This window comes from Artibeus jamaicensis, unplaced genomic scaffold, assembly GCF_021234435.1.
Source record: "Artibeus jamaicensis isolate MK-2021 breed Jamaican fruit bat unplaced genomic scaffold, CSHL_Jam_final contig_490, whole genome shotgun sequence".
NCBI classification, from domain to species: domain Eukaryota; kingdom Metazoa; phylum Chordata; class Mammalia; order Chiroptera; family Phyllostomidae; genus Artibeus; species Artibeus jamaicensis.
In genome coordinates this window covers 12954880-12980381 of record NW_026521861.1, presented here as the reverse complement: position 1 = coordinate 12980381, position 25502 = coordinate 12954880, and the positions used below count along the sequence as shown (strand labels likewise).

Here is a 25502-nt window from a genome sequence, read left to right as displayed (position 1 = left end):
GGTTCTTAATAACTGTGAGTCTGCTGTCCTTTCACTGTTCATCCTTTTTATCTTCTTTTTCTTCAGTAAGTCCCTTTAACATTTCATATAATAAGGGCTTGGTGATGATGAACTCCTTGAATTTGACCTTATCTGAGAAGCACTTTATCTGGCCTTCCATTCTAAATGAAAGCTTTGCTGGATAGATCAATCTTGGATGTAGGTCCTTGCCTTTCATGACTTGGAATACTTCTTTCCAGCCCCTTCTTGCCTGTAAGGTCTCTTTTGAGAAATCCGCTGACAGTCTGATAGGAACTCCTTTGTAGGTGACTGTCCCCTTATCTCTTGTTTTCTTGCTCTATGGCCCTGACAGTTTACTTTGCCTCTTCAAGGCTCAGTTTTCTCATCTGTAGACTATGGATTATAATAGTCTTCTTCGTATGTTTTTTTTTTCTGTGTGTGTGTGAGGATTAAATGAATTTATAGAAGAAAAGCACTTAGAATAAGGTGGGCCACCCTGAATTAATGTTAGCTATTACTGTTAGTATGAATAAAGTCTGAAGCTACATTCTTGAAGGCAGGAGGAATTTTCCAGTGGATGAGTTTCCTGCTGCCATCATAAAAATTACCACAAATTCAGCAGCAGAAAACAACACAAAGTTATTTTCATATAGTTTGGAGGCTGGAGTTGAGTCCACAGTGGGTCTGAGTGAGCTCAGTCCAAGGTGTTGGCAGAGTTGTGTTTCTTCTGGAAACTCAATTTCCCAGCTTCTAGAGGCCCCCACATTCCTTGGCTCGTGGCCCCGTCTTCCATCTCCAGAGCACGTCACTGCAACCGCTGCTTCCCTTGTCACTCCTGTCTGACTCTGTCCTTCCTACCCACCCCCGCCGTCTTGTAAGGGCTCATATGTAAGGACCTCTTATGAAGCCCTCCTGGATAATCAGAATTAGCTCCCCATCTCAAGATCCTTAATTTAATCAGACCTGAAAAATCCCTCTCCTCATGTAAGATAGCATATTTCTAGGTTCCAGGAATTAAGACCTGGGCATATTTGGGGGACCACTATTCAGCCTATTACAGCCAGAAAGAGTTGGGTCCTGCCTAGATTTAGGAGGTTAATTAGAGAGTCTTTGGTCTCTCTCAGGAGCAATTTGAATGTTGCAAATTGGTCCTCCTCCATGTTGTACATCTTCAGGTTCCCCTTGAACCTGCTGCGTGACACCTTTCCAGAGTTTGTTGGTTAGCCCTTGACTTTTATTCAATCCCGGTAGGGTCCTTGGACACACTGATGCTTTCGGGTGGCTTAGTCCCTTCTCAGGAGCCCATGGAATCACTAAAACATGAGTAAAAGGTTTATTGGTTCCCAAGTGGGGAATACTGTATGATTTTTTTGAAGAATCAGTGAAATGTCTGCAAATTGTCACATTGTATTTGCTTCTGCTATGTAGCCAACCATCCCAAAATTTAATGGCTAAAGACGGTAGCAATCGTATTTGCTCATGATTCAGTGAGCAGGGCTCTGCTTGGTGGTTCTTCTGCTGCTCTGGCCTGAGGTCACTTGAGTCACTGCAGTCATCTGATGCTGGGCTGGACTGGAGAGCCCAGGTAGCCTTACCCAGGGCTCCGGCCTTGGTGCTGGCTGTCAGTGGGCTTTCCTTTTCCATGTAGTCCTTTGTCCTCAGGGAGGCTAGCTCGGGCTTCTTCATGTGCTGACCCCAGAGCAGCAAGAGGAAGGGAGGGGAGGCTGCAAGGCCTCTTGACACTTCCCTGAGAATCCATCTAATGTCACTTCTTCTGCATCCTTGTGGACACATAGAAGTTGTGTTGGCTCATCGGCAAGCTTTTTCAATGTGTTTATCCTTTGATAGGTCAAGACATGCTTCCTCAGGATTGAAGTGCATTATTTGAGGAGCTGAGAAAAGAGCTGAAAGTCTACAGAAGCACCTTTCCCTTTAAGCTCTTTGAGGAAACTGAGAGGGCAGATGAAGGAGCTGAAGGCATTGACCCTGTGAGAAAAGAGGGGGTGCCAATGACACCCTGGGTGGGGCTTCTAATTTTCATCAGGATGGTCTCTGTAAGAAGTGGGGCCCCTCATCTCAGAGCAGGGCCACCCACCAACAACTTCGTCATTGTGGCTTTGGGTCCGGGGCCAGGCAGGGCTTCCCGTGCCGGGATATTACTAGAGCTGCAACTGTTCTTGGAAGGGCTCGGGTGACAAGATTCTGTAGCTGTTGAGTGATGTGCACCAACACTGTTTTCCCCATGAAACCTAGTGGATTTTTCACGTGCACTTTTGCAGAATGTGAAGACTTTGGGGAAAACATACCACACTGTAGCAGATGCACTTTGTTTCCACGTGCTGTAGGGAGAGTGTCCGTTTAAAATTATTTGGGCTGTTCCAGGGTGGGGCGTCAGATGCCAGCCCCCAGGAAGAGCCTCTGGTCGCTTACCTGATCTTCACCTCATTTTCCGAGTGCATTAACTGAACGTTCAAGACTGTTTTACTTCCCAGATGTGCATGTTTGGGGGGTATTTTTGCCGACCACCTCCCAGTTTTACTGTCAGAAACACCCCCTTAGCCCACAGAATCTCAGAGGGAAGTGGGTTTTGCTGGTCCTTCGTTTCCTGTAAACTGGCAGAGGAAGTGCTCTCCTTTGCTGCTTTGTGTTTCCTGCAAATCAGTCCCCAGGGCTTGCTGGTTCCAGCTGTGACTGGGAGCAGCCATTTCTGTACCCAGGCCCCTGGTTCCTGTGTGGGACCCAGATAAGGGGGGTGGGGTGGCGGGGGGGTTGGGCTGGCCTCTCTCTGTCTCCCAGGTTTCCATGGGCTCAAGGCTGAATGCCCTCTGGTCACTTCCTTTCTTTCATGTCCTTTTTTAATTGTCCTTGAGGGGCCTCTTCTGCTGGTCGGGACAGGAAACTGTTCACAGTGTGAGTGGCAGGAGCCCTGTCCCAGAGTAGAGATGGAACTTGTCCAGAAAACAGGGCTCACAGTGGTACCTACTGCCCGGCGGGGCTTGTGCTGGGGAAGGTCCAGGCCGGACCCACCCCCGCATTGCACAGATGGGCAGTGGAGGTCAGGGAAGGAAAGAGACTGCCAAGCCCCTGGCAAAGCCAGGATGGGAGTCAAGGTTCAGAGGCTCCCTCCACGTGCTTCCCGGCTGAACCCAGAACCAGCCTTGGCGTTCTGCTCACCATGGCACTCCCGCCGGCCCCTCTGAATTGGTCAGAGGTGGCCTGTGGATCCAAGCTTCTTTGCCATTAATGAATTAATGACTTGTCTCTCACATTTTAAAAGAGCGTTTGAAGAAGTAATGCTTAACTCAGAGGAATAAGGAGCCAAAGCGAACTGCTGTGAATAAGAGAACCCTTAAGGGCAGACGCAGGCACAGCCTCTTCCACCTTTTTGCACATTCCTTCAAGTGGTGGTGGTTCACCTTCTGAGCTCTGGCCCTTGGCAGATGCTTGTTTTTAAAAAGCCTGAAGCAGAACGTTTGGTCACAGGTAACCAAACCTTTTCTAGCTAAAGGAAGCCGAAAGGAGGTTTTATCGTGAGGACCCTGGGTGGCTCCTGACACGTAGGCCTGCTGCCAGGTCTAGGAGGGGGAGCTGGGACCCCGGAGTTCTCTCTGCTCCACGCCCCTCTTCCCCATCTCTTATTCTTGCTGGAGAGGCCAAAAAAGAGGGGAGCTGCAGCCCCCCAGCCAGCAGCCCAGGCGAGCGTCAGACAAGTGGGAGAGGCCTTCACAGACCACGCAGCCCCGGCCAGGTCTTCACAGGACTGTCACTGAATGCATTGACTCCGGGGAGAAAAAACCAAACTGCCGAGTTCTGTGCACACAACTGGTTGTTATGTTAAGCCACTAAGTCGTGGAGTTAAAATTTTTTTTCTTAAAGCAGTAGATTATTGATACAGTCCTATTTTCCTTTCATGAACTGAATATACTTTGTGATAGAGTTCATGGAAATGTTTCAATGTCTGCCTTTGGCAAAATAAAAGCTTGACCACACTGTGTCAGGTCCCCAGTTTGCAGGATCTTACTGCCTGGTGAACTGAGGCACAGTGCAACCTCAAACTGGTGGGGATCTGAGGGAGGAGTCACTGTGTGGATTGGACCTGTATCGGCCCTGAGCACCCAGTGTGACTTCCAGTGACCTCACTGAGCACAGTGAGAAATGGTGGAGGCTGGAGGGGGAAGGCGGGGCTTTTGGTGTTCTGTGAACCAGTGTGATGAAGAAACAGAACCCCAGAAAGTTGCAGGGACTGCGAGAGCTCGGGGTGACTCCATGGCAGGGTAGGGCCGCGCTGCCTCCCAGACCGAGCTCTCGGACCTTGCCTGTCTGGTGGGGATCCTGGACTTGGAGGCTGAGGACAGGCACGTTGGGGTGCAGCACCCAACCTGGGCCTGCTGGTTTCAGGGGTACCCTGCGGGAGCTTGAGAAGTAGGTATTGTCTGCCCTAGGGTACCAGGACTCTGGGGGGGCACTCATAAGGGGAGGGGTGAGCAGAGGTGCCGCAGACCCAGCAAAGACTGCTAGGTATGCATGTGTGTGCATGCATGTGTGTGCATGCATGTGTGTGCAGAGAGAGAAAGCTACAGGGATGCAGGGGAGCGAGGGACACGGAGACAGACAGAGGAAGGGAGAGACTGAGAGAAGTTAGACGCTCTGGGTGAGTCTTCCTTTGAGGTTCAGACACGGACCACAAGGACTCGGCAGGTTTCTGACATTGACTCTGCCCCAGTGTTGCATGCAGTCCTCGGCCCTTCCCTGAACACCTGTGGTGAGGTCCCCGAGTGCCACAACACCTGTGGTGAGGTCCCCGAGTGCCACATGCTGGGGGCCGGCCGAGTTTCTCAGGAAGGAAGCGGAGGCAGCAGGACGGGGCTTTTATCGCGCCGCAGCAGGAATGTCAGAGCATGCACTTCGTCCTACTTACTTTCTGCATCTCAGCCTGGGGTGTTGGATGAAAACAGACTTTCTTACCAAGGGATACTTGACACAGGCGTGCGTTCCTGTGTGGAGATAAGACCGCCCCTTGAATTGGGTCGTGTGCGGCTGGCACAGTGGAAGGCGGGGCCGCTTTCCCGTGAAACATCTGAGAGGAGGCCAGGAATGAGCTGCAAACCTCAGACTCAACGGCTGCGGCAGCGGGATGGCCCGGCTCCTCCTGGGACTCCCAGGGGAGTAGTCTGGGTTCCCGTGGCCCCAGACAGCAGCCCTCACCTCCTCCTGCCAGCACCCCTCCCTCACCCCACCCCTGCCCACCCCACGCACACCAGCAGTCTGTCCCTCAGAGCGACCTGGTAGATCGGCTTCCGTCTGTGAACACACAGCTCTCAGCCCACCTCCCCTGAACCCTTCGGGCCAGAGCCCATCGGGGCCCCGTGGTCAGCACACGGCCGCCCTGGGCTTGTTCTCGCATCAGGCAGCTGAGTACCAGGGCTCTGACCTGATGAGCGTGATTTCAGATGAGGGCAGTGCCAGTCGGTTGAAAGGTTGGCCTCCCAGGATGAGGCCTGGGATGCAGGTAGAGCAGCCCCCACTTAAGGCCGGTGACATCTGGGGACACTTTAGGGGGGTTGAGTACTGAAACCAGAAGGCACACCCCAAAAGTATAGCTCCTTTCTTGGGCCTGGAGGAAGCTGAGAACCCAAGATATTCCGAGACCCCCCTTCCAGGTGGGTCCCTGAGCTGCGCTCCATCTGGGAGGCAGCGTGGTATTGTGGGACAAACTCAAGTCCTGGGTTCAAGTCTCAGCTCCGTGGTGTGCTCACTGGGAGGCCCTGGGCAGACCTGGAAACCTCCCTGGGCTTCTGTCTCCTCATCTGTAGGGTGGAGCTGAGAAATAAAGTCCACTGGGTCACTGGGGAGAAGTGCTGGGCAGAGAGTCGGCCCCCAGAGTGTGGCAGCCACGTGATCACTGGGGGGCTGACGGATGCTGGGGGCCCAGGTGCAGGGAATCAGGAGCAGGTGAGCACCTGGGACAGGAGCAGCACTGTGGCCGGGCAGCAGGGCGCCCAGTGAGGCCACAGGAGGTGATGGGTGAAAGCCAGCCTTATACCTGCCACCCCGCCCAGCCCAGCATCCCCCTCTGCCCGCAGACTGCCCGGGGCGGGTACTGGCCAAAGACAAAGGTAACTGCGGTTCTCGTGACAGAAGTGTCGCATGTTCATCATGGAAAATACACTCCAAAGGGAGACAGCAGGGAACAGGCAGGACCCCTCACCCAAAGCAGCCCCTGCTCACTTTGGTGTTCAGCCTTCCGGACTTGCTGGGCCTGGCAAGACGAAGCTGATTTCATAACGCCCAGCGCTGAGGAGAAGGGTATCATCTTCCTTTTAGAGATGGGGACACAGAGGCCCCAGCAGTTATGATTTATGGGTGTTGGACCATATACCTTGCCCCCACTGTGATAAAGCCGCTCCAAGACCCCTTGATACCCTGACAGCAGACATCCGGGGAGCAGGACGGGTTTGGCAGCCCCAGGTGCAGGGCTCTGCGTAGGCAGGTGGGGACTGGGAAACAGCCGTGGCTGCCCTTCCTAGAGTTCAGGGCCAATGCTGCCTGAGGCGCCTTGGTTGGGGCCCTCCCAGCTATGGTGGCTCAGCAGAGCCCCACTAGACCCTGGACACGGGGGACCCCAGATATTGGGGCGTGGTCAGGGGGCCTCAGGTGGTCATAGGCAAAATGGTAGGCCGGACTGGAAGCGCCAGCCCCTCTCTGTAGGGCTGCCTTGGTTGTAGGAGCAGCTGGCATCTAAGGAGCAGGGCCTCTGGTCCCATCTGGAACGTGTGCCCACAGCACACAGGAGGCCTTGTTACAGCTGCCTCAGCACCTCCCCCCAGGAGCCGTGGGACCCCTCCTCACAGGCGCAGCTCTGCTTCCCTCCAGCAGGTTCATGGCTGGTGTCCCCTGCCCTGCAGAGAGCTGAGCCAGGGTTCTGCTGGGGCGAGGCAGCGGCTTGCTGGCAGGCGTGGCACGGGGGCGGGGCGGTGCAGGAGGTGGCAAGCTGGGGGCCTGTGCACAAATACTTGCCCATCCGTTTGAATTCATCGCCTGTAATTAAAGCGAATGAGAGAGTTCACATCGAAGTCTGGATTTTTGGCTCCGCTGTTGGGCGGAGCCCGAGAACTGTTGCCCCTGTAGACAGTGTGTGGGGACTCCAGTTTGCACGGTCTCTGGTCTCTGTCATCCTACTGTCTCGGCCTTGGCTTTTCCTTTCTCATCCTGACCATGCCGTTGTTTTCCTTGGAACAGATAAAAGTGGGACACCAAACCCCTCTGCTTTGTGCACCTTCCTGACCCCTGTAGCGGGGGTCACCAGAGGGTAGCCTTTGGGTGCAGGCAGAACACTGGCTTGGGAGTCGAACTCGGATTCACATTAGCCAGCTGCAAGGGAGAGAATTTCTGTAAAATAGGGTGACGGTGCAGGGCGGCATGTGAACTGAGTGGGTGGGTGCCAGCAGACCCTGCCTGGGACGTGACACCCACTGCCCAGGTTACAGGAGCCCGTCTTAGGAGTGTTCGGTGAACAGCTGCGTGGGTTTTAGTTCATGTGTGGTACAAAGAGGCTGAATAATGGCCTTCTAAAGACATCCATGTCCTACAGCCCCGAAACGTTCTCAACAGGGTACCTTACATGGCAAAGGGGACTTCACAGATGTGGTTAAATTCGGGATCTTGAGATGGGGAGGTTGCCCTGGATTATCTGGGTGGACCCAGTGTGATCCCTAAGTCCTTACATGTGAAAGAGGGAGGCAGGAGCGTCAGAGTCGAGACTAGAGGGTGCTGTGCAGCTGGCATTCGAGGTGGAGGAAGGTGACGCGCGCTGAGCAGCACAGGTGGCCTCTAGAAGCTAGAAAAGGCACGGAAGTGGATTTTCCAAATCTGGTGCCTCCAGAAGGGACATGACGCTGACAACACCTTGGTTCTGGGCCACTTGGGGCTTGTGACTTCCAGAACTGTGTAAGAAATGTGTCCGGTTTTAAGTCACAGAGTGTTACTAAGTTTGTAACGCTTTGTCGCAGCAGCAGCAGCAGCAGCAGGAAGCTGATACACTGTGACCACAGCGCCAGGCAAGGTAACGGGACATTTTCATCACTCCAGGAAGTTCCCTTGTGCCCCTTCCCAATCTGTATGTACCCGCCCTGGGCGGTAACCATTGCTCTGACCTCTTTATCCTTCCTTAGATGTGCCTTGAACTTCACATAAGTGGAGTCACAGAGTATTAACTCATGTCCAGGGTCTTTTACTCAACACAGGGCTTTCGAGGTTCGTTCACGTTCTAGGGTGTACTGGTATTCTGTCCACTTTCTGTTGCTGAGTATTTTATTGTACATCTGTACCACACTTTGTTTACCCATCTCCTGTTGGTGGTGTTGGGTTGTTTCCAGTTTTTGGTGATTATGAAAAAAGCTGCCAGAACTTTCTGGAACAAATATTTTTGTGGACACATATACTTACTTCTCTTGGGTAGAATTCTAGTTGCTGGGCCACAGTTTAAGGGGCCGTGAGGCACAAGCCGGAGACAGCCTGGTGGGCCTTGCGGACTTGCAGGCTGGTGGCCGCCCTGCCCGCCCACGGTGGTTTCTGGGGCGCACACGTGGTAGTGGGGGCCTGCTTCGGCCCAGGGCAGCAGACCGCGCAGCCCCCAGGTAGAGGTCCCGGTGAACAAGCTCAGCCAGCACTTGTGTGCTCTGGTCTTAAAGCAGCAGGCTCCTGCTTCTGGAGCACCTACTCTGTGCTCAGCTCCGCACTGGAGTTTCTTATCGGTCTTCCCTGAGGTCTCCACGCAGCCCTGTGACCGGGAGCAGTTGTAGCTGGTTCTGCAGCTGTGGAAACGGGCCGCACCCAGTTGTGTGGGGGTGGAGCTGTGTCTTCCCCCAGAGCCCAGCGAACTGTGGGCCCTCAATCTCATCCCCCAGCCCTGGAAGAGTGGTTCAGGGCTGTGCCTGTTTGGACGTGGGCCGTGAGGGTCAGCTCCTCCCCCAGGAAGGACAGGGGCCTCTTCTCCCTGCAGACTAGGGCAGGGGACAGGCCTAGGGGATGGCAGATGGCCTCCCAGATGGCAGAGAATGCAGCCCAGCTGGTGCAGTGCAGTGGTGAGGGGCTGATGGCGCTGTCGGAGTCATTAGAGGGTTAGATCGGATGCGGAGGTCAGCAGAGAACCACAGTAGGTGCTCAAGGCTGGAAGTAACCGGACGGAATGGGCGGTTGTGGCATCATCTGGGCGGGGCAGCCCGGAGTGCAAGGCCCTCTGGGAAGCCCTCCATGCTGCCCTGCCTTTGCTCACACTATTCCCCTGCCTGCTGTTCCCTCACCGTCTTGTTCACTCGGCAGGCTTGCCCTTCAAGGTGCCAGTCAAGCATCCCCGCCTGGGGGAGCCCCCCCCTCCAGTGGCACTTACCACTGTGAGTAATAGACAGTGTGGAATAGAAATTTACAGTGCTCTTAATTACAGTATTTAAATTGACACAACTTAATTGACGCCACTTGCTCTGTTCTGGCCTGAGAACTCTGTCAGATTCCCGTGAATTAAACACACATGGTGTGTGTCTACTAGACCAGGCTAATGGCAGCCCAATGGGGGTGGGGCAGAGGAGGGTGGAGCCAGACACATGGGGTTGGGGGGCGCTGTTCACAGGGGCCCCCGTCCTTCCCGCTGGTGCGCTTTCCAGGTAATGCCGAAGTGAGTGCCCTCCTTTCCACTGCACAGCTAGCTTCCCAGAAGCCTTCTTGGTCACCAACCCAGAAGGTCTCCAGAGTTGTGAGCACACCACCAGGACCTTCCTAGGTCTGTGGGGAGAGAGAGAGGCAAGGGAGGCCAGGGCAGGGAGAACGGGCCTGTGTGGGCGTCCCTGTGACCGGCTCCCACTTCTCCCGGTCTGCAGCATTCCTGTGGACACCTCCCAGAGGTCACCTCCGAGAGAGCAGGTCACCGCCCACACTCCTGACATTCCAGGCTCCATGGGGGTGGGCCTGAGGGAGTCAGGCCGGTCACTCTGCCTCTGGAGCCTTCTGCTTCGCAGAGGGGATGGCCACTGATTAACTGAGTTCCAGATGGAGCTGTTAACGATGACAGTGAGTCACAGAAATGGTCCCCGCACATGTCGGGCTTAATGAAGCAGGCGGGCCTGCACGCTGGGAGGGGCGGACCTGCAGGACGGCAGTGATGCAAAGCCACAGGCAGACCACATGGGCGGAAGGATGCCCCAGACACCTCTCCCAAGTCCAAGCGTGGCCAGCTGGCCATCTGTGGGTGGTGGTGAGGGTGCAGTGTCCCATGCCCTGGACCTCAGTTCTTGCCCACCCTGGCACTGCAGGGGCTGGCACAGGGGTCCTAGAGCCGAGTGTCCCGAAGCCCCCTCATGGACAGCACCTGCGCGTGTACCAGGGTGTGGAGCACCCACAACAAGCCTGAATATTCTGGCAGCCGGGGCCTCCTGTGGTCTCTACACAGAATGTGTATTACTTCCTGGGATTCGTGTAGTGTGTTAAGCGGGGGTAGGGGACTCTGCTGGGCTCATCACCCTGCTTGGCCGTAGGTGGCCCAGGGGACACTCGGGGGACCCTGTGGGTCCCCGGGCTCAGAGTGTCCACCCCAGCTCTGTGGAGTAGTTTGAGGAAGTAAACCACATTCCTCAGAAAGTCCATTTGTGTTTCTTGGGAAAAGGCTTGGAGCACATTTGTTCCTCAGGGGAATCGTTTGTTGATTTTCTTTCTTTCTTTGTCTCTCTCTTTACGGGGCTGGAAGCAGATGCTGTGTATTTAGTTCACTTCAGGGGTAGTCACTCTTCACATTTTGCCAGACGTACTTAGCAAAGTCTACAGTTAATATCTTAACCTAGTTTACTAATGCTTTCTTGCTAAGAATGTCAGTCCATCATGGAAGGTTTTGTATAAAAATAGTAGGAATATGGGATTTTGAACTGAAGTCTTAAAATGTCTTGAAAGGATCTTCCTTCCTGCTGGCATGGAAGTCCTTGCCCAGCGTGAGAGGGATGCCCTGAATGCAGGTGCCAGGGCGCCTGTGCCCCGAGGGCATCGGGCTCCCAGGTGTGGCCATCCCCCCGGGCGGCTGGCTCCCCAGGTGTCGCCCTGCGGCAGCTCTCCCCTGGGCTGCAGCGGATGGTCCGCACTCGGTCTCCCCACGGGCCCTTTCCAGCCTCTTGTGGCTTTTGCCTTCTCTTTCCGTTGCTCTTCTGGGAGCAGCTCGTTCTCAGGCAGGTTCCCAAACACCCCCCTGCCCCAGGACCCTGGCTCAGCCCCGGCTCAGCCGCAGCTCGCAGGCAGTTACACAGAAGGGCGTTTTAATGCTGGTGTGGTTTGTAACCCTGACAAGACGGGGCTGCAGCTCCCACGCGGGAGGCTGGAGGTGATTAGGCCGCTCCCACCCTTCATTCTGGAACACCTCGCAACTGCTTGTCTGTAGGGGAAGCACCAGCAAGTTCTCCGCCCACAGCTGTCCATTGAGGTGGAGCTTGGCGTTAGGGGCTGCGGCCAGATGGCCACTTCACAGCATCCAGGGGAAAAGTGAAAATACAGCTGGTGACTGGGACACTGTCCCTGCTCTGTGCCTGCATTCTCATGTTGTCAAATTGCAGGGTTTCTGGGGAAAGGCCAGTGCTGGCTGTCACCTCTGGCCCGATCAGAGAGTCTGGGGATGGCAGCCAACTTCACCACGGGACGAGTCCTGGGGACCTGCTGCGGGGCAGAGGTTAGCCTCTGCCAGAGGAGGGCAGGGGGCGGGGGTGGGGAGCTCCTCAGGGTCGGGGGAGAGGGAAGAGTTTTCCTTACAAGGCTGTTTTCTGTAGCCCTTTGATACTTTTAAACAGATAGAATTCATATATAAAATTTACCATTTTACAATGTACAAGTCATGGGTCTTTAGTGTATTCATAAGGTTGTGCCACCATCATGACGGTCAAATTCCAGAATTTGACGGTCATCGCCGTAAAAAGACACCCCACGGCCATTAGCAAACACTCCCAATGTCCACTCCCGGCAGGTTGTGGTTGTCCCCTGCTCTGAGCTACCAGGTGCGGTGGCACCGGTGCAGGCCGGGGTCAGAGTCCTGGAGCCTCAGGGCTGGAGTGTGGGAGAGGGAAGGGCCTTGGGTGACGGAGACGGGCACAGGTGGTGTGACTTCAGGACGATGTCCTGCCTCTCTCTGCCGCGGTTTAATGTTTAAATGAAGCATGCGGCCATTTTCTTAACAGTAGTTGGACTGATTTGATGATCATGGCGGCAGTGGTGGTGATGATAATAAATAAAATTACTTGTTTTTATAAATAATTTATGGAGTGTGGCCACGCACGGGGCTCTATAGATCTTATTTCATTTATTTGTGCATTATCTTCTAGCGGTCCTGTGACGTGTCTCACTCTCCACCGCCATCATGATTCCCTCCCCCACTCGTTTCCCAGGTGGGTGAGCAGGCCCTGAGAGGCCCAGGCTTTGCAGGCTCTGAGCCTCTGTGTTGTCAGCAGCTCCTCCCTCCCCTGACCTTTGGCTTTGAAGAATCTTGGCTTTGGAAATGGAGAGCCCAGGTCAGCTTCAGAGCCCAGGAAATAAGCCAATTAATCCTCTGAGCTTGGAGGCAGAGGCAGCAGTGACCTCCTGACCTCCATGACCTCCTGACCTCCTCCACACTCTCTGCTCAGCTGTGAACTGGGGAGTTATGAGAGCATCGCTTTGTAGGCTCATCTTTCAGAGATATGTACCTGTGTGAGACCTGGCGTCGGGTCTGATGCAAGAGTGCGGGCTCAGCGTTGGAGGGCTCCACATCCGGTGGGCTGGCTCCCAATAGTGGGGCTTCTTTCTTCACCTTCTAGGCTTTACATTTCTCATCCATAGGATGGGAATAACGAAGGTGCCTCCCAGCCCCCTGACGCAGCAGGGCTTCACGCACTACACCCGTAAAGCGCTTAGCTTGGCACGAAGTTCACATTCAGTGAGTGCCGGCCACGATAGCTTTCCCGGTCGATTTCCCGGTTTGTACATTTCTGATAATTTCAAATGAATAATTTGAGTTTCAATAAACATGCAGAAGAGCCTGAAGTAAAAAATGGACATAAACACTTGATCCCATGAAGGAGTTTAGCAAGTAATGGGTGGGGCCGTTGGTAATTTATTTATGAATTGCCTCTTTGGTTCCTTGGAACACGGTGATAGAGGCCCAGGGAACTGGACTCCCACCTCCCAGAGGGGGAAGGTGGGCCCCGGGAGAGGTGACGTAGCTTTTCCAGGCTCCTGAGGGTCCACACCTCTGGCACCGTCTACCCGCCACTCCCATGTCCTGCTCTGTCATCAGCAGCCATTTTACTTTCCTTACTTTCCTCTGAGAATAACAGCCAAAGAGCCAACTTGGGTTCTGCTTCTGTTCTGAACTGCCCTGGTTCTGAGGAGACATACCCTTGACCCTCTGGCCCAAGCTGGCTGCCCCACCTGAACATGGGGTTCTGTGTCTTCAACCTGGGCCCCCACAGGAAACCACTCCCTACCCCCAGACCCAGAGCTTGTGCTTTTAGCACAAAAGGAAACAGGGTGGCAGCTAGTCTTTTGGCCCCAGGAGGGAAGATGCCAAGGCCTTCCCTGAGGGTTCTTGCCCCTCTCATAGGGCCTTGGGAGCTTTTTGTGTCTGAACAATGTAAAATGGGTGTGTCCTGGTCCTTAAAGGGGCCCTGCTTCTCTGCAGGCCCAGGCTCTGGTTTCTCAGAACAGGGAGGGGCCAGCCATGGTGGTGGAGGCAGGGGGAGTACAACCCCCTCCTCCGCCTCCACTGCAGCCCCAGATTTTCCCCAGGGAAAGTCTAGGCTGGGCTGGACCTCTCAGAGTGGGAGCCAGTGGGGGGCCGGGTGCCCTCTCTGCTGTCCGCAAGGGGGTCGAATAGAGCCTGCAAAATTCGGAGTCCTTCCTGGGCTGTTTAGATCCATCCCAACACCTCAGCCCCAGGAAAGCCTGCTGGACCTGTACCCCCACCACCCCCCTGGAGACCCAGGTCTGGAACATTCCCAAGGTTTCAAAAGTCCAAACTGTATGGGTTTAGTTCTTACTGGTTTGATCATTCCTTTGACAAATATGGAGGCCTGCCCTGTGCTCCGTATAAGAAAAATATAGTCAAACCTTGGTCCTCGTCAGCTTCAGAACTCATCAAGCCCTGTCCGTACTTGTCGCATTTTGACAAGAAAAAGGTTTCAACACTCGGCACTTGCCCAGAACTCCTTGCACTTTCTAGAACTTGTGTGAGTCTGGGTGCTGCCCCACAAGAGAGTGTTTGGGCACTCGTGGCTCAGCTTGCTGCAGACTCATGGTTTTCGGCACGCAACATGAGTTCCTGAACGAGTGACCATCTGGAGTACCGAGGTACCACTGTATTATCTTGCCCTCCCCGCCCCCCCGAAGCTAGGAAGCTAGACTTGTAACTGGTACATTCAAAGAGCAGCTCCTTTACTATGGAAAATTTAAAACCTTCAAAAGTAGGGCAAAGAAAGTATTGAGCCCCTAGGACTCTCTCACCACTTTCAGTCCTTACCAATTTTCGGCCAGTCTAGTTTCATCTCTGCCCCTCCTCTCCTGTATTATTTTGATGCAAATCCCAGGCATCATTGTTCTTTAAAAAAATTCTTTATTCTATTTTTAATTACCATTTAGTTCCCTTGTACCACCCCCTGCAGTCACCACACTGTTGTCCGTGAGTCCTTTGTCCTCAGTCCCTCCACTTCCGGCCCCCACCCCTTACCTGTCAGCCTGGTCTCTTGAATCTGTCTCCATTTTGCTTGTTAGTTCAGTTTGTTCATTAGATTTCACATATGAGTGAAATCATGTCCTATTTGTCTTTTTCTGCCTAGCTCATTTCACTTAGCACAATGTTCTCCAGGTCGATCTGTGCTGTTGCAAAGAGTAAAACTTTTTTCTTTTTTATAGCTGGGTAGTATTCCACTGTGTAAATGTCCCACAGTTGTTTTACCCACTCATCTACTGATGGGCACTCAGACTGCTTCCATGTCTTGGTGATTGTAAATAACGCTGCAATGAACACAGGGGCGTTATGTTCTTTCAAATTAATGTTTTGGGTTCCTTCAGGTGTATTCCTAGAAGTGGGATCACTGGGTCAAAGGCAGATCCAGTTTTAATTTTTTGAGGTATCTCTGTACTGTTTTCCACCGTGGCTGCACCAGTCTGCACTCCCACCAACAGTGCAAAAGGGTTCCCCTTCTCCACATCCTCGCCAGCACTCGTTTGTTGATTTATTGATGATGGCCATTCTGACAGGTGTGAGATACCTCATTGTGGTTTTAATTTGCATCTCTCTGATAGTTAGTGACATTGAGCATCTTTTCATATGTCTATTGGCCCTCTGTACTCTTTGGAGAAGTGTCTATTCAGGTCCTTTGCCCATTTTTTAATTGGGTTGTTTGGTTTTTGTCATTGAGTTTTGCAAGTTCTTTATAAGTGTTGGATACTAACTCCTTATCAGATCATATTGTTTTCGTTTGTAAATATTTCAGAATGTATGTCTAGAGAATGACTCTTAAAATTTTCATAACTATACTATTAATAACAATTCCTTAATATTGTCAATAGCTGGTCAGTGTTTATATTTCCAGTTTATATTTCCATATTTATATTTCTCATAAATGCAGTTTTCTCTGTTCATTTGAACCGGGACTTGTTAGAGGTCCATGCACTGTCATGGCTGTAGCCGTTCAGTGCTTTAAGCTATGGCCCTATGTCTCAGGGTAATCTAAGTGGACTGGGAGCTGATTAGCAATGCAAATTTTCACTGTCCCAGACCAATTGGAGGAGAAACTTTGGGGGTGGGGCCAGCAATCCGATTTAACAAGTGGTCTGGGTGATCCTGATGCACTTTAAAGTTTGAGAACCTCTAATCTATAATTTCCTCTTCATCTTCTCCATATTATGCGTGTGTGTGTATTTGTGTACATATATATTTAGTTGTTGTTCTTGTTGTTAAGGTTTTTTATTGGAGAAACCTGGATGTTGTCCTGGCGTTACCTCCAGTCTGGGTTCTGCCAGTTGATCCCAGCACAGATGAACAAGGCCCTCTCTCCTCTGTTGCAGGGAAGCAGGCAAGGCGCTCCTCTCCCCGGAGAGGCTGACTTTTGGAGGTGCATTCCCTGGAGGAGAAGGTAGACAGGGGTCCCCTCCAGGCAGGGGCACAGGGTGAAGGCCTGGAGGCTGGGTCAGGTGCAGATGTTCCAGGGTCTGTGAAACGATTTGGTCTGGCCAGGGCTGCAGGGAGTGGAGAGAGATGCGGGTGCAGAGGGTGGCGTGTTGGACTTCTAGGGGCTTAGGCCTCAGCAGTGTGCTGGGCTTTCTCCTATGGGGGATGGGAGTCAGTCGAAGGCCCTAGCGAGGCTGAGTAATATGAGCAGACTTCAGTTAGACCAGATGGCTCCGCACTGTGGCGGAGCATGGTTCGGAGTGGGGCAGGGAGCCTGAGGGGGGAAGCTGCGCATGAGCCCAGGTAAGAGTCTGCAGGACCTGAGCTTGCAGAGGATCGGGGGGTATGAGACCTGGTAGGAATCTCTTTGAGGAAGAACAGGACTTGGGGATGCAATGAGAAGGGAAGGAGGGAGAAATGGAGAAAATCTCCTGTCTGGGAGCCTTGGTGGTTCCACTGAGCAAAGGGGCTACACTGACCAGAGGAGACAGACCTCTGAGGAGAGAGGCAGGTCTCGGTGATTTGAGAGCTCATCCCACATTGCTGGAGGGAGCTCAGGGCGTGTACAACTGATAAGCCAGCTCATTATGAATATGCTGCCTCAGGTGGGAAAGACCCCAGAGCCCTCCAAGACTGGCTGATTACTGAGTCCACTTTGGGCCACACGTGAACACATCTACCCATTTATCCACCCACCCATCCATTCATCCACTGACGTAACCATCAACCCACCCCACAACCTTCTATCCATGCACGCATGCATCCATCCTTCCTTCCGTATGTCCATTCATCCACCCAACATTTATCAAGTGCCTGTGACATGTCAGGAGCTGAGGAATCGGAGATGAAGGAAGAAGACATGACCCTGCCCATACAGACCCAGAGTCCATGGAAGAGAAGCCAGGTGGACAGAAGTATCTCAATGCTCTATGTAGGGTGAGCTGGCGAAGCCCCTCCAAATGCTGGGTGCACTTGGTCAGGGGCTTCCAGTTTGCTGAATATAATTCATGAAAATCAGTAGGAAGACCTGCGGAAACCATTTTCTCACCTCCCGCAACGGTTGCCTGGACCCACACGTACATGTGAAGCTGTGGTTAAGACAGACTGCGAACTGCCCTCCTGACCATCTAGGATGGTAGGGGCTCGGGGATCTCACGGGCCCCGGGGACTCCCAGCGGCCCAGCTCTCCCCCTGGGGCATCTCATCTCCTACACCATCTGGGGAGGGTGATAATTAGAAGATGCTGCCCAGGGTCAGGATGGGCCAGGCACCACCCCCGCTCTGGCCCTGCCTGCTGCCGTGGTTTCTGCCTTTGCAAAAGCTCATTTCCATAATTATTATTTAGCCTTTGGAGAGCAGCTGTTTCACACTCAACGTTCTTTGTAGCCAGGAGGGTCTCCCAGTTCATGCAATAAAATTTCCATTTACTCTCAACCATGATGATTAAAAAAAATCCATAAATTATTTACTGAAATGGAACTTCAGCTTACAGTAATAATGCATTAGTTCAGCTAGCCATGCAGCCTGTTATAGGGCAATAAAATTTTTTTATTTTCCTTTTTAAAAGGTACTTGCCAGTAACCTACACATGACCTTGAGCTGATCAATTTTCAAAAACGACACTGCAGGGAGGGCACATAAGGAGAGAGAAATGGAGAACTTTTTTCAGTGAGCCTGATTTTACGCAATGTCAGCAAATACCGGTCATCTCAGAGCCAGAAGGAGGAAAGGAATGAAAATGTATTTTGCATTTTTTTCAAGCGTAGGCACCAGACCTTAAAAATCCTTCTGAGATTGGGCATTTATTTGGTAGATGCATACATCCAAGAGGTAGCAAGGAGGCCCACTTGGAAAAGCTGGGGTGTCACTACGGTTGAGGCCATCTGTCATTTCACATGGGCCTGGAGCCTTGTACAACAAAGGCAGGCCAATAGTTCTGTCTTCATCCTTTAAAATGTTATGTTTGTGGAACAAGATCGATTTTATGTATCTCAGAAAGTCTGTGATTCTGTTCATGGCCATTTGCTGACTAATGTCTCCAGCAGAGGAGAGCAACAAGCGAGTTCCTGAATTATGGCTATCTTTCATAGACTCTTGTCAAGACTGTTTTTTATTTTGAGAACATTTGCTTTGATTAAAGCCAGTCGAGCCCGTAGCAAATAAAATGTGACTTGAGTTTTTCGTGTCTCACACTTTTATAGCAGAAGCCCAGCTGAAATCTGCCTTTAGTTCTTATGTGGCAGAGGCAAGTGAGGGGTTTCACCTAATGAGTTAAACTAGTTCCTCCTCAGCTACCTGGTTCGGGATTCTAAAAAAAAAATCCCGGGGCAAGAGACTTACACTTGTACGCATTTATATCCTCTACTTTGCTGCAAAAATATTCTCTTTTATTTCTGTACCCCCTTTGCTGCAAAAATTATTTTAAAATGATGTATTTGGGGGGAGTGGGTGGGTCCCAAGTTAAGAGTCAACCTAGAAACAGCCTAATCAACTCATTTTTATATGCACTCAACTGCAAAAGATGGCATGGTGAATATACAAGACAGAATGGATGTGAAATTAGCTCAAATTAATAGCGAAAAGATTTGACAAATATCTTCTGTTGGTTTATCAGAAAGCGTCAGGGTCTTCTCATGTCACCATTGTTGTTCGCATTCTCAAATGGTCAGCGTTCTTCCAGTTTTTTGATGTGAAATCATCAAATCCCTCTGTCACTGCATATCAGGATGACTTAGTCCTTGACAGGTGAGATGCTCTGAGATCTGCCTAATCTCATTGAAGCAGTCGAGTATTTCTTTAAAAACGCCCAGATTTTTTGGCTTTGCCCTCGACCACACTCCCTGGTAAAGCATTTTCCTTTAATCTCTCATTTTTCCAGTCTCTTCTCCCCACCTCTACAGACGGGTCTCAGCTTCTGTCCATCAGTTTCCTTTTTGTCCTCCAAGCCTGTGCTCTAAAAACCTTCATTCTCGCAGGCTTTTATTTTTGCCTTTCTCTTCTCTTCCCGATGTGTCCGAGTCGGCCTGTGAGCACTGAACTGGAATGTCACGTAGCCAGGAGCCGTCACGGGGCAGATGCCATTGTACTGGCTTTATAGAGAAGCGTGCCCAGGGCCACAGCTAATGGCAGTCCCAACTGCTTACAGTGGGAGATGGCCTCTGTGTAACTGTGGCCCGGACACACAGCACGTCCTTTGTGCGTCCAAACATTTCATGGGTCAGCTCTCTCCTGTTGTCTCTTAGCACAGATCTGACATGTCTTCTGAGACCAACGTAATATTGTGTTCATTTCTCATCACTTATTGAATGGAGGCTCTCAGGCTTGGCTGGGGCTATCAGCCCACCAAAAGCTTTCTGTACCCATCGGGGGCCAAAGCAGGTTTTTCCGTATTCTTTTCCCCCCAAATTTTTGAGCACCACTTAATTAAATAAAGAAATACTAGGTTGAGAACAAAGTCGTCACTCTGGGCTTTGTGTGTTCCTGTGATGGATTGATGTACACAAAGTGGTGAGTTATCCTTGATTTGGGATGTGCAGAGCTATAGGTGTGGGCGTGCGTGATATTCATGTATCTATAATACCTTCTCCGCAGATCAGTTTTACGTCATTGCACAGCGTGGCTGCATTTTAATTTCTGATGGAAGAAGTCCGTGAAGTTCAGTTGCTCCTAGGCCTGCTTGAGTGATCAGCAAGTCAAATGATTTATTTCGTGCTGATCAGAGGCAGAGGGGGAGGAAAGCACAGGGAGAGCCCCAGAGATCCTTGGTTCTTGCCCTCACGTATCCTGGAGTCCTCTGGGGCCCCAGGCCTGTGTGGCCCAACACATGCTGTTTTGCAAGTCAGTGGGCCATGCCCTGAGAGGGCTGAGTGATGGGATAATGAGAACCGAGCAGACAGCGGGGTGGATGGTTTGTCTGCAGATAATAGCTTGTTTGCTAATTGCCAACACCAGATTTTCTGGGCAATTAGACATTTGGTTTCTTCCAAGACCTTCTGTGCAAATGTGGACACATGGCCGTAGGCCTTCCAGGTAGCAGGTGGAGAGAAGGTGGCTCCCAGGGCAGGATGGCATCTCCCTGCTGGCGGCCCCAGGGCCCATGGGCGGGGCAGATTTCTCCCCAACAGGTGGAAAGGATCATCCGGCTGGGCCCCCCAGTGGAGAGGCTGGATGCCCCTTGCTTTCGTGGAAGTGGGCGCCCTTGTGCTAGGAGATTAGCAGAGAAGGTGGAGTTCGGCAGGCTGGTCCAGGGGCCTCTGCTTATAGCTCCATTCTGCTTTCAGGAGCACTGAGCCGTGGGTGCTAATGTGCAATAGGAACTGAAACTTGCTTCCCCTCTCAGATGTGCATGCTGATTTTTCTTAATAAAAATATTTGTTGAGGTAAAGTAGAAAAGTATATGTTACATATAAAACCTAAAATTTGCCATTTTAGCCATTTTAAGTTTACAAATTAGTGGAATTAATTACAGGCAGTATTGTTTAACCATTACCACTATCTATTTCCAAAATTCTTTCATTGCCCAAAGCAGAAATTTTGCACACCTCGTTCTGCCCTCCCCCTAGTCCACGGCAACCTCTAATCTACTTTTCTGTCTCTGTGAATTTGCCTATAATAGATATTTCGTATCAGTGGAATTATGCAATATTCGTCCTTTTGTGTCTAGTTGTTTCGCTTAGCATGATGAGTTCTGGATTCATCCATGTTGTGACATATATGAGAATTTTATTTCTCGTTATAGCTGGACAGTATTCTATGGTGTGAATACACTACCTTTTGTTTATCCGTTTGTCTGCTGTTGGGTGCTCGGGTTGCTTCTACTTTTTGGTTACTGTGAGTGCAGTGACATTCACATACAAGTATCTGTTTGAACCCCCGTTTTCTTTCTTTTAAAGATTTTGTTTATTTTTAAAGAGAGAGGAAGGGAGGCAGAAAGGGAGGGAGAGAAATCTCAGTATGCGAGAGATTCATCCATCAGTTGCCTCTCACATGCCACCAGGTTGGGACCTGGCCCACAACCCAGGCATGCGCCCTGACTGGGAATCAAACCCGTGACCCCTTGGCTCCTGGGCCGATGCTCTATCCACTGAGCCACATGAGGGCTGAATCCCCATTTTCAGTTATTTTGGGTAGATCACTAGGAGTGGAATTGCCGGGTGATACGGTAATTCTACAAGTGACTTTCTGTGGAACCACCAGACCCTTCCCCGGTGGCTGTGCCGTTTTGCACCAGACACACACACGGTTCCAGTCTGTCCACATCCTTGCCAGTGTTCGTCGTTTCTGTTTTTTCTTGTGACAGCCACGCAGGTGGGTGTCAGACGGTGTCTCATTGTGGTTTTGATTTGCATTTCTGTAGTGACGGCTGATGTGAAACATCTTTTCACATGATTATCTTCTTCGGGGAAATGCCTGTGTAAGTCCTTTGCCCAGCAAGTTGGTTTTTTTGCCTCAACACCTTGCTCCCCGAGGTCGGAACTGAGCCTCATCCGAGGGGACCCTACGCCTGCAGAGAGGGGAGGTGGCCGTGCAGAACTGGAGCTTCACATTCAGTCTCTCATGATTCATTTCACCCCTCAGCCCGCTGAGCTCTCACCAAGCAGGAAAAAGGAATCAGTAAGCCCGTGGGAGTAACCCAGGTGATGGGCAGCAGAGGCAGCAGGGGCCACTGCCAGTCTCCTCTAGAAGCACACAGGCCTTTCTCAGATACCTCACACCCTCTGCACGTCCTTGACCATGTGTTTTGTTTTAGCAGATTACCCATTGTTTTCCTCCCAGCTGCTGGGTCTATGTACTGAGTGGAGCAGCATTTGCAGAACGTCTGGATGGTGCCTGGCAAATGCGCAGGTGCCCAGAGTCTGGCATGGTCTCCGCAGTGGGTGCCCACAGTTCCTGATGGGCAAGCCCTGCCAGTCCTGGGCAGTGGGCAGGGACAGCAGCATGGAGCCTGCAGCACTGACCGGGGACAGTGTGACTTCTCCGTGGGTGCTCACCCCTGGGGGAGAGCCATGGGCTGTGTCTGGGTTTCAGAACAAATGTCTGGGCCTGAATAATAGCAGGAACAAATGGCAGGGCAGTTGGCAGGATGATGTTGGGGCTTCTTAGCTGTTGGCCCTTCTCCAATTTGATCTCGAATCTGTCGTGGGACCCTGCCTTCAGGGGCCAGGAATGCCAGCCTACCCATCTTTGTGCTGTGGGTTTTCTTACAGGGTCACTGGAGAGGACGAGGCCTCTGTTCTGGTGGGGTCTTGTGCTACAGAGAGGGAGGAAGCAATGCCTCCACTAAGCAACCTTCTGGAAGGTGCACTCATGTCCTATGTGGTTGTTGATTTTGTGGGGGTGAGGTCCCACACCCCTTTGGTGACCTGAGGGCTGTGGATCCTCTTCTCAGAAAATGCACATAAAGGTTTGCACATCCTTCCCGGGGGACCACGGCACCACTGCTCCTTAATGGAGGCTGGGTTAAGAGCTGGCCCCAGAGAGGGCAGGAGCCGGAAGGAGAGGTGATTTGGGGACTGGGCAGCATTTCTTCTAGGTGGGGGTTGGGTGGCACAGGGTGAGAGGTCTGCTGGTCCCTGGGAGAAAAAAAACATGTCTTTGATCAAGTTTCCATCCTGAATGCAAGGGAATGCGGACAGCTTCCCTTCACGGCTGGGGTCAGCCTTGCCCGCCACGTCAGCCGGCTTTGCAGAGGAGACCTCGGCCGTAGGAGCAAAGCCACGCAGACCTCGTGCCTGCTCCCTGGGCCAGCCCCTGCCTCCTCTGAGCAGCGCGTCTTGTCTTTCTATTTCCAGAGACGGCCCCCACGTCTGCATACTCATCTCCGGCCCGGAGTCTTGGGGACACAGGGATCACGCCTCTGTCCCCTTCCCATATTGTGGTAAGAAATGTGTATCTGTGTGTGGGAGTGTGTGCTGATTACTTGTGGCTTTCTGGGTCTGCTCTCGTGAGGCTACTGAGCAGCCCCTCCTGTTCATGGTGATGAAATGGTGCTGACACCAGCCTCGTGCGCCCTCCCCAGTCCTTTTCCCACCCTGGGCCTGGTGTGGCTGGGCCTGGGCTCTCCCACCATGGGCCTGGGTGGGCAGCAGGAGCAGTCCCGTGGGATTTAACGATGCGGGGCTCAGAGGGTGCGAGACATCTCCTCGGAAGGAAGCAGCCACATCCGGCTGGTGAGTCAGTGAGAGCCAGTGTCTTTGTCGACTGTGGTTCACTACCACGTTCGAAAGCCTGTGGCTGTGTAATCACTTCTGCAACAGCTATGCTGGGAGAGGGGGCTGTGCAGGCATGTGCCTGCAGTGAGGGGGCTGGGGACTGGGCTGTGGCTCCTGCCCTACCCCACCCCGAGTGGGTGGGTAGTGTGGGCAGCCATGCAAGGGACTTACATGGACCCAAGCAGAGAAGAGGGCCAGAAGCACTGGGAAGCTTTGTATGAGCTGTTCAGATCCAGCAAGACCCCTCTGAGAAGGACAATGGAGCCCCCCTAGGGAGGGGCACCAGCTCATCCTGGTTTTCCCAGAACTGCCTTGTTTTGCAATGGGAAGTTTTGCATCTTCACTCCTGGGAAGACTGAGATACCTGGTCACCAGTGGTCAGGTCCTGTGCACCCTGAATGTTCCCCATAAGAGCTCCAGGGTCACCTTGGGCAATGGGGGGCAGAATGATGAGAGGCCAGATGAGGGGCTCTCACCTCCTGCTGTAACCAATGTACTCAGAACCCCAAATTGCTTGCTTTGATCATTTTTAGTTCTGTGATTGTTGAAACAAAAAGTCTACAGTGCTTTAAAAAAACAGGTTGGAAACCTGGAATGGTCTGGCCCAGTTCCTTGACAGACGAAGAATGGCTCAGGGCCCTGTGGGGCAGGACCCACCAGAGTCCTGTGTGGTTATGATGGACCAGGCAGGGTCCCTGGTAGGAGGAGCCCTGCTCCTGGGCATGACACACCCTTGCAGGTGGAGTGGTCACCTGGGAGGTGCCCAGGGCATGGCTGGTAAAGCGCTCTGCCAGTGGCAGGATGTCTGCACAGGGACTTGTGGGGACAGTGGGAGGAAGATTGTGTTGTTCAGGCATCCCCTGGGCTTCTGGCCCTGATGGTGGAGCTCTTGCACAGTTGATAAAGGGAGCGGAGACAAGCCGAAAGCAGGTGCTCTTGCCCAGTGGGCATGGCCCTTCACTTAGGGACGCCTGCCTGTGCTGAGGCCGGCCTGCCCTCTTCCCAGGGCTTGAGCCAGAATGCGGACTGTCCTCATTCTGTGAGGCTGGGAGCACCTGGGGTATCTTCCTGAAGGCCAGGTGTGGCCCCCCCACCCTTATCTTGCTCGATATATCTGCAGAACGATGCTGACTCGAATGTCTCAGAGCAGCCAACGTTTCTTGTGGTGGTGGCCATTGACTTCGGGACCACGTCAAGCGGCTACGCCTACAGCTTCACCAAGGAGCCAGAGTGCATTCACGTGATGAGGTGAGGGCTATGGACCAGGAGGGGCCACTGCACTGGAGACTTGGTGGGAGTACGGGGGATGGGGAGTTGGATTAGTTCAAGGAGCGGGTGAATGGCACTTCGGTGGCTTCTGGATTCTGGCCCAACTCAGCCCTAAACTCACTGTGCCACTTTGGGCAAGCCACTTTGATCTCCAGGCTCCAGATCTGTGGTCTGTAAAAGTGTCAGTTTAATTCCGACTTAGTTGGTCTGGGGAGGGGCGTGAGTGGCATGTTTGAAACCTGTCCCGGGAGAGGTCAGTCTGCAGCCTGGAGGAGGGTGCCCACTTAACAGGGTGTCTTTGGTGGACACTTACTGTGTGACCTTGAGCGATTGCTAAACCTTCCAAACCTCAGTTTCCTCACCTGTGAAATGGGGGTGGCGACAATGCCTGCCAGGCAGGGTGGTTGTGCAAAGTACAGACGAAATGAGATTTCCGGTCAAGTGCTGAGCACAGAGCAAATACAAGCAGGGAAGGTGCCAGTTCTTCCAAGTGATGGCAGTGGCCACAGCAGAAAGCATCGTGCCCGAGAAAAAGCCAGTGAACCCCGAAGGTCCCCCTGGCATTGCTCTGGGCCTCCTGGGGCATGCTCTGTGCTGAGGACGCTCCCTGTCCCACCCTGTGCACACAGCAGCCCAGCAAGCCCTCCCATCCACCCTGTTTACATGAGACCAACTGCCTATGAAGATTCTGGTCTGCCCAGTGCCAACACCGGCTCCCTGCATCCGGCCATGGCCTGCCCGCTGAGTCTTTGGCCCCCACCACCTTCCCAAACTCGTTTCTCACACTTCCTATGTGTAGATATAATCTTCTCATGTGCACTTTTGTTCTTTAACCCGCACACTCATGCCCCGTG

At 52.5% G+C, this 25502-nt stretch overlaps 1 protein-coding gene across 3 annotated transcripts in view; it reads left to right on the top strand.

Moving 5' to 3' along the window:
* Positions 1–25502, top strand: part of HSPA12A (heat shock protein family A (Hsp70) member 12A) — a 136090-nt gene that overhangs the window by 83759 nt on the left and 26829 nt on the right. For all 3 annotated transcript variants that reach the window (XM_053668528.1, XM_053668529.1, XM_037132872.2), the window contains 2 exons: positions 22960–23045; positions 24500–24627. In XM_053668528.1, coding sequence (XP_053524503.1) covers positions 22960–23045; positions 24500–24627 — 214 coding nt within the window. The remainder of the gene's footprint in view (positions 1–22959; positions 23046–24499; positions 24628–25502) is intronic.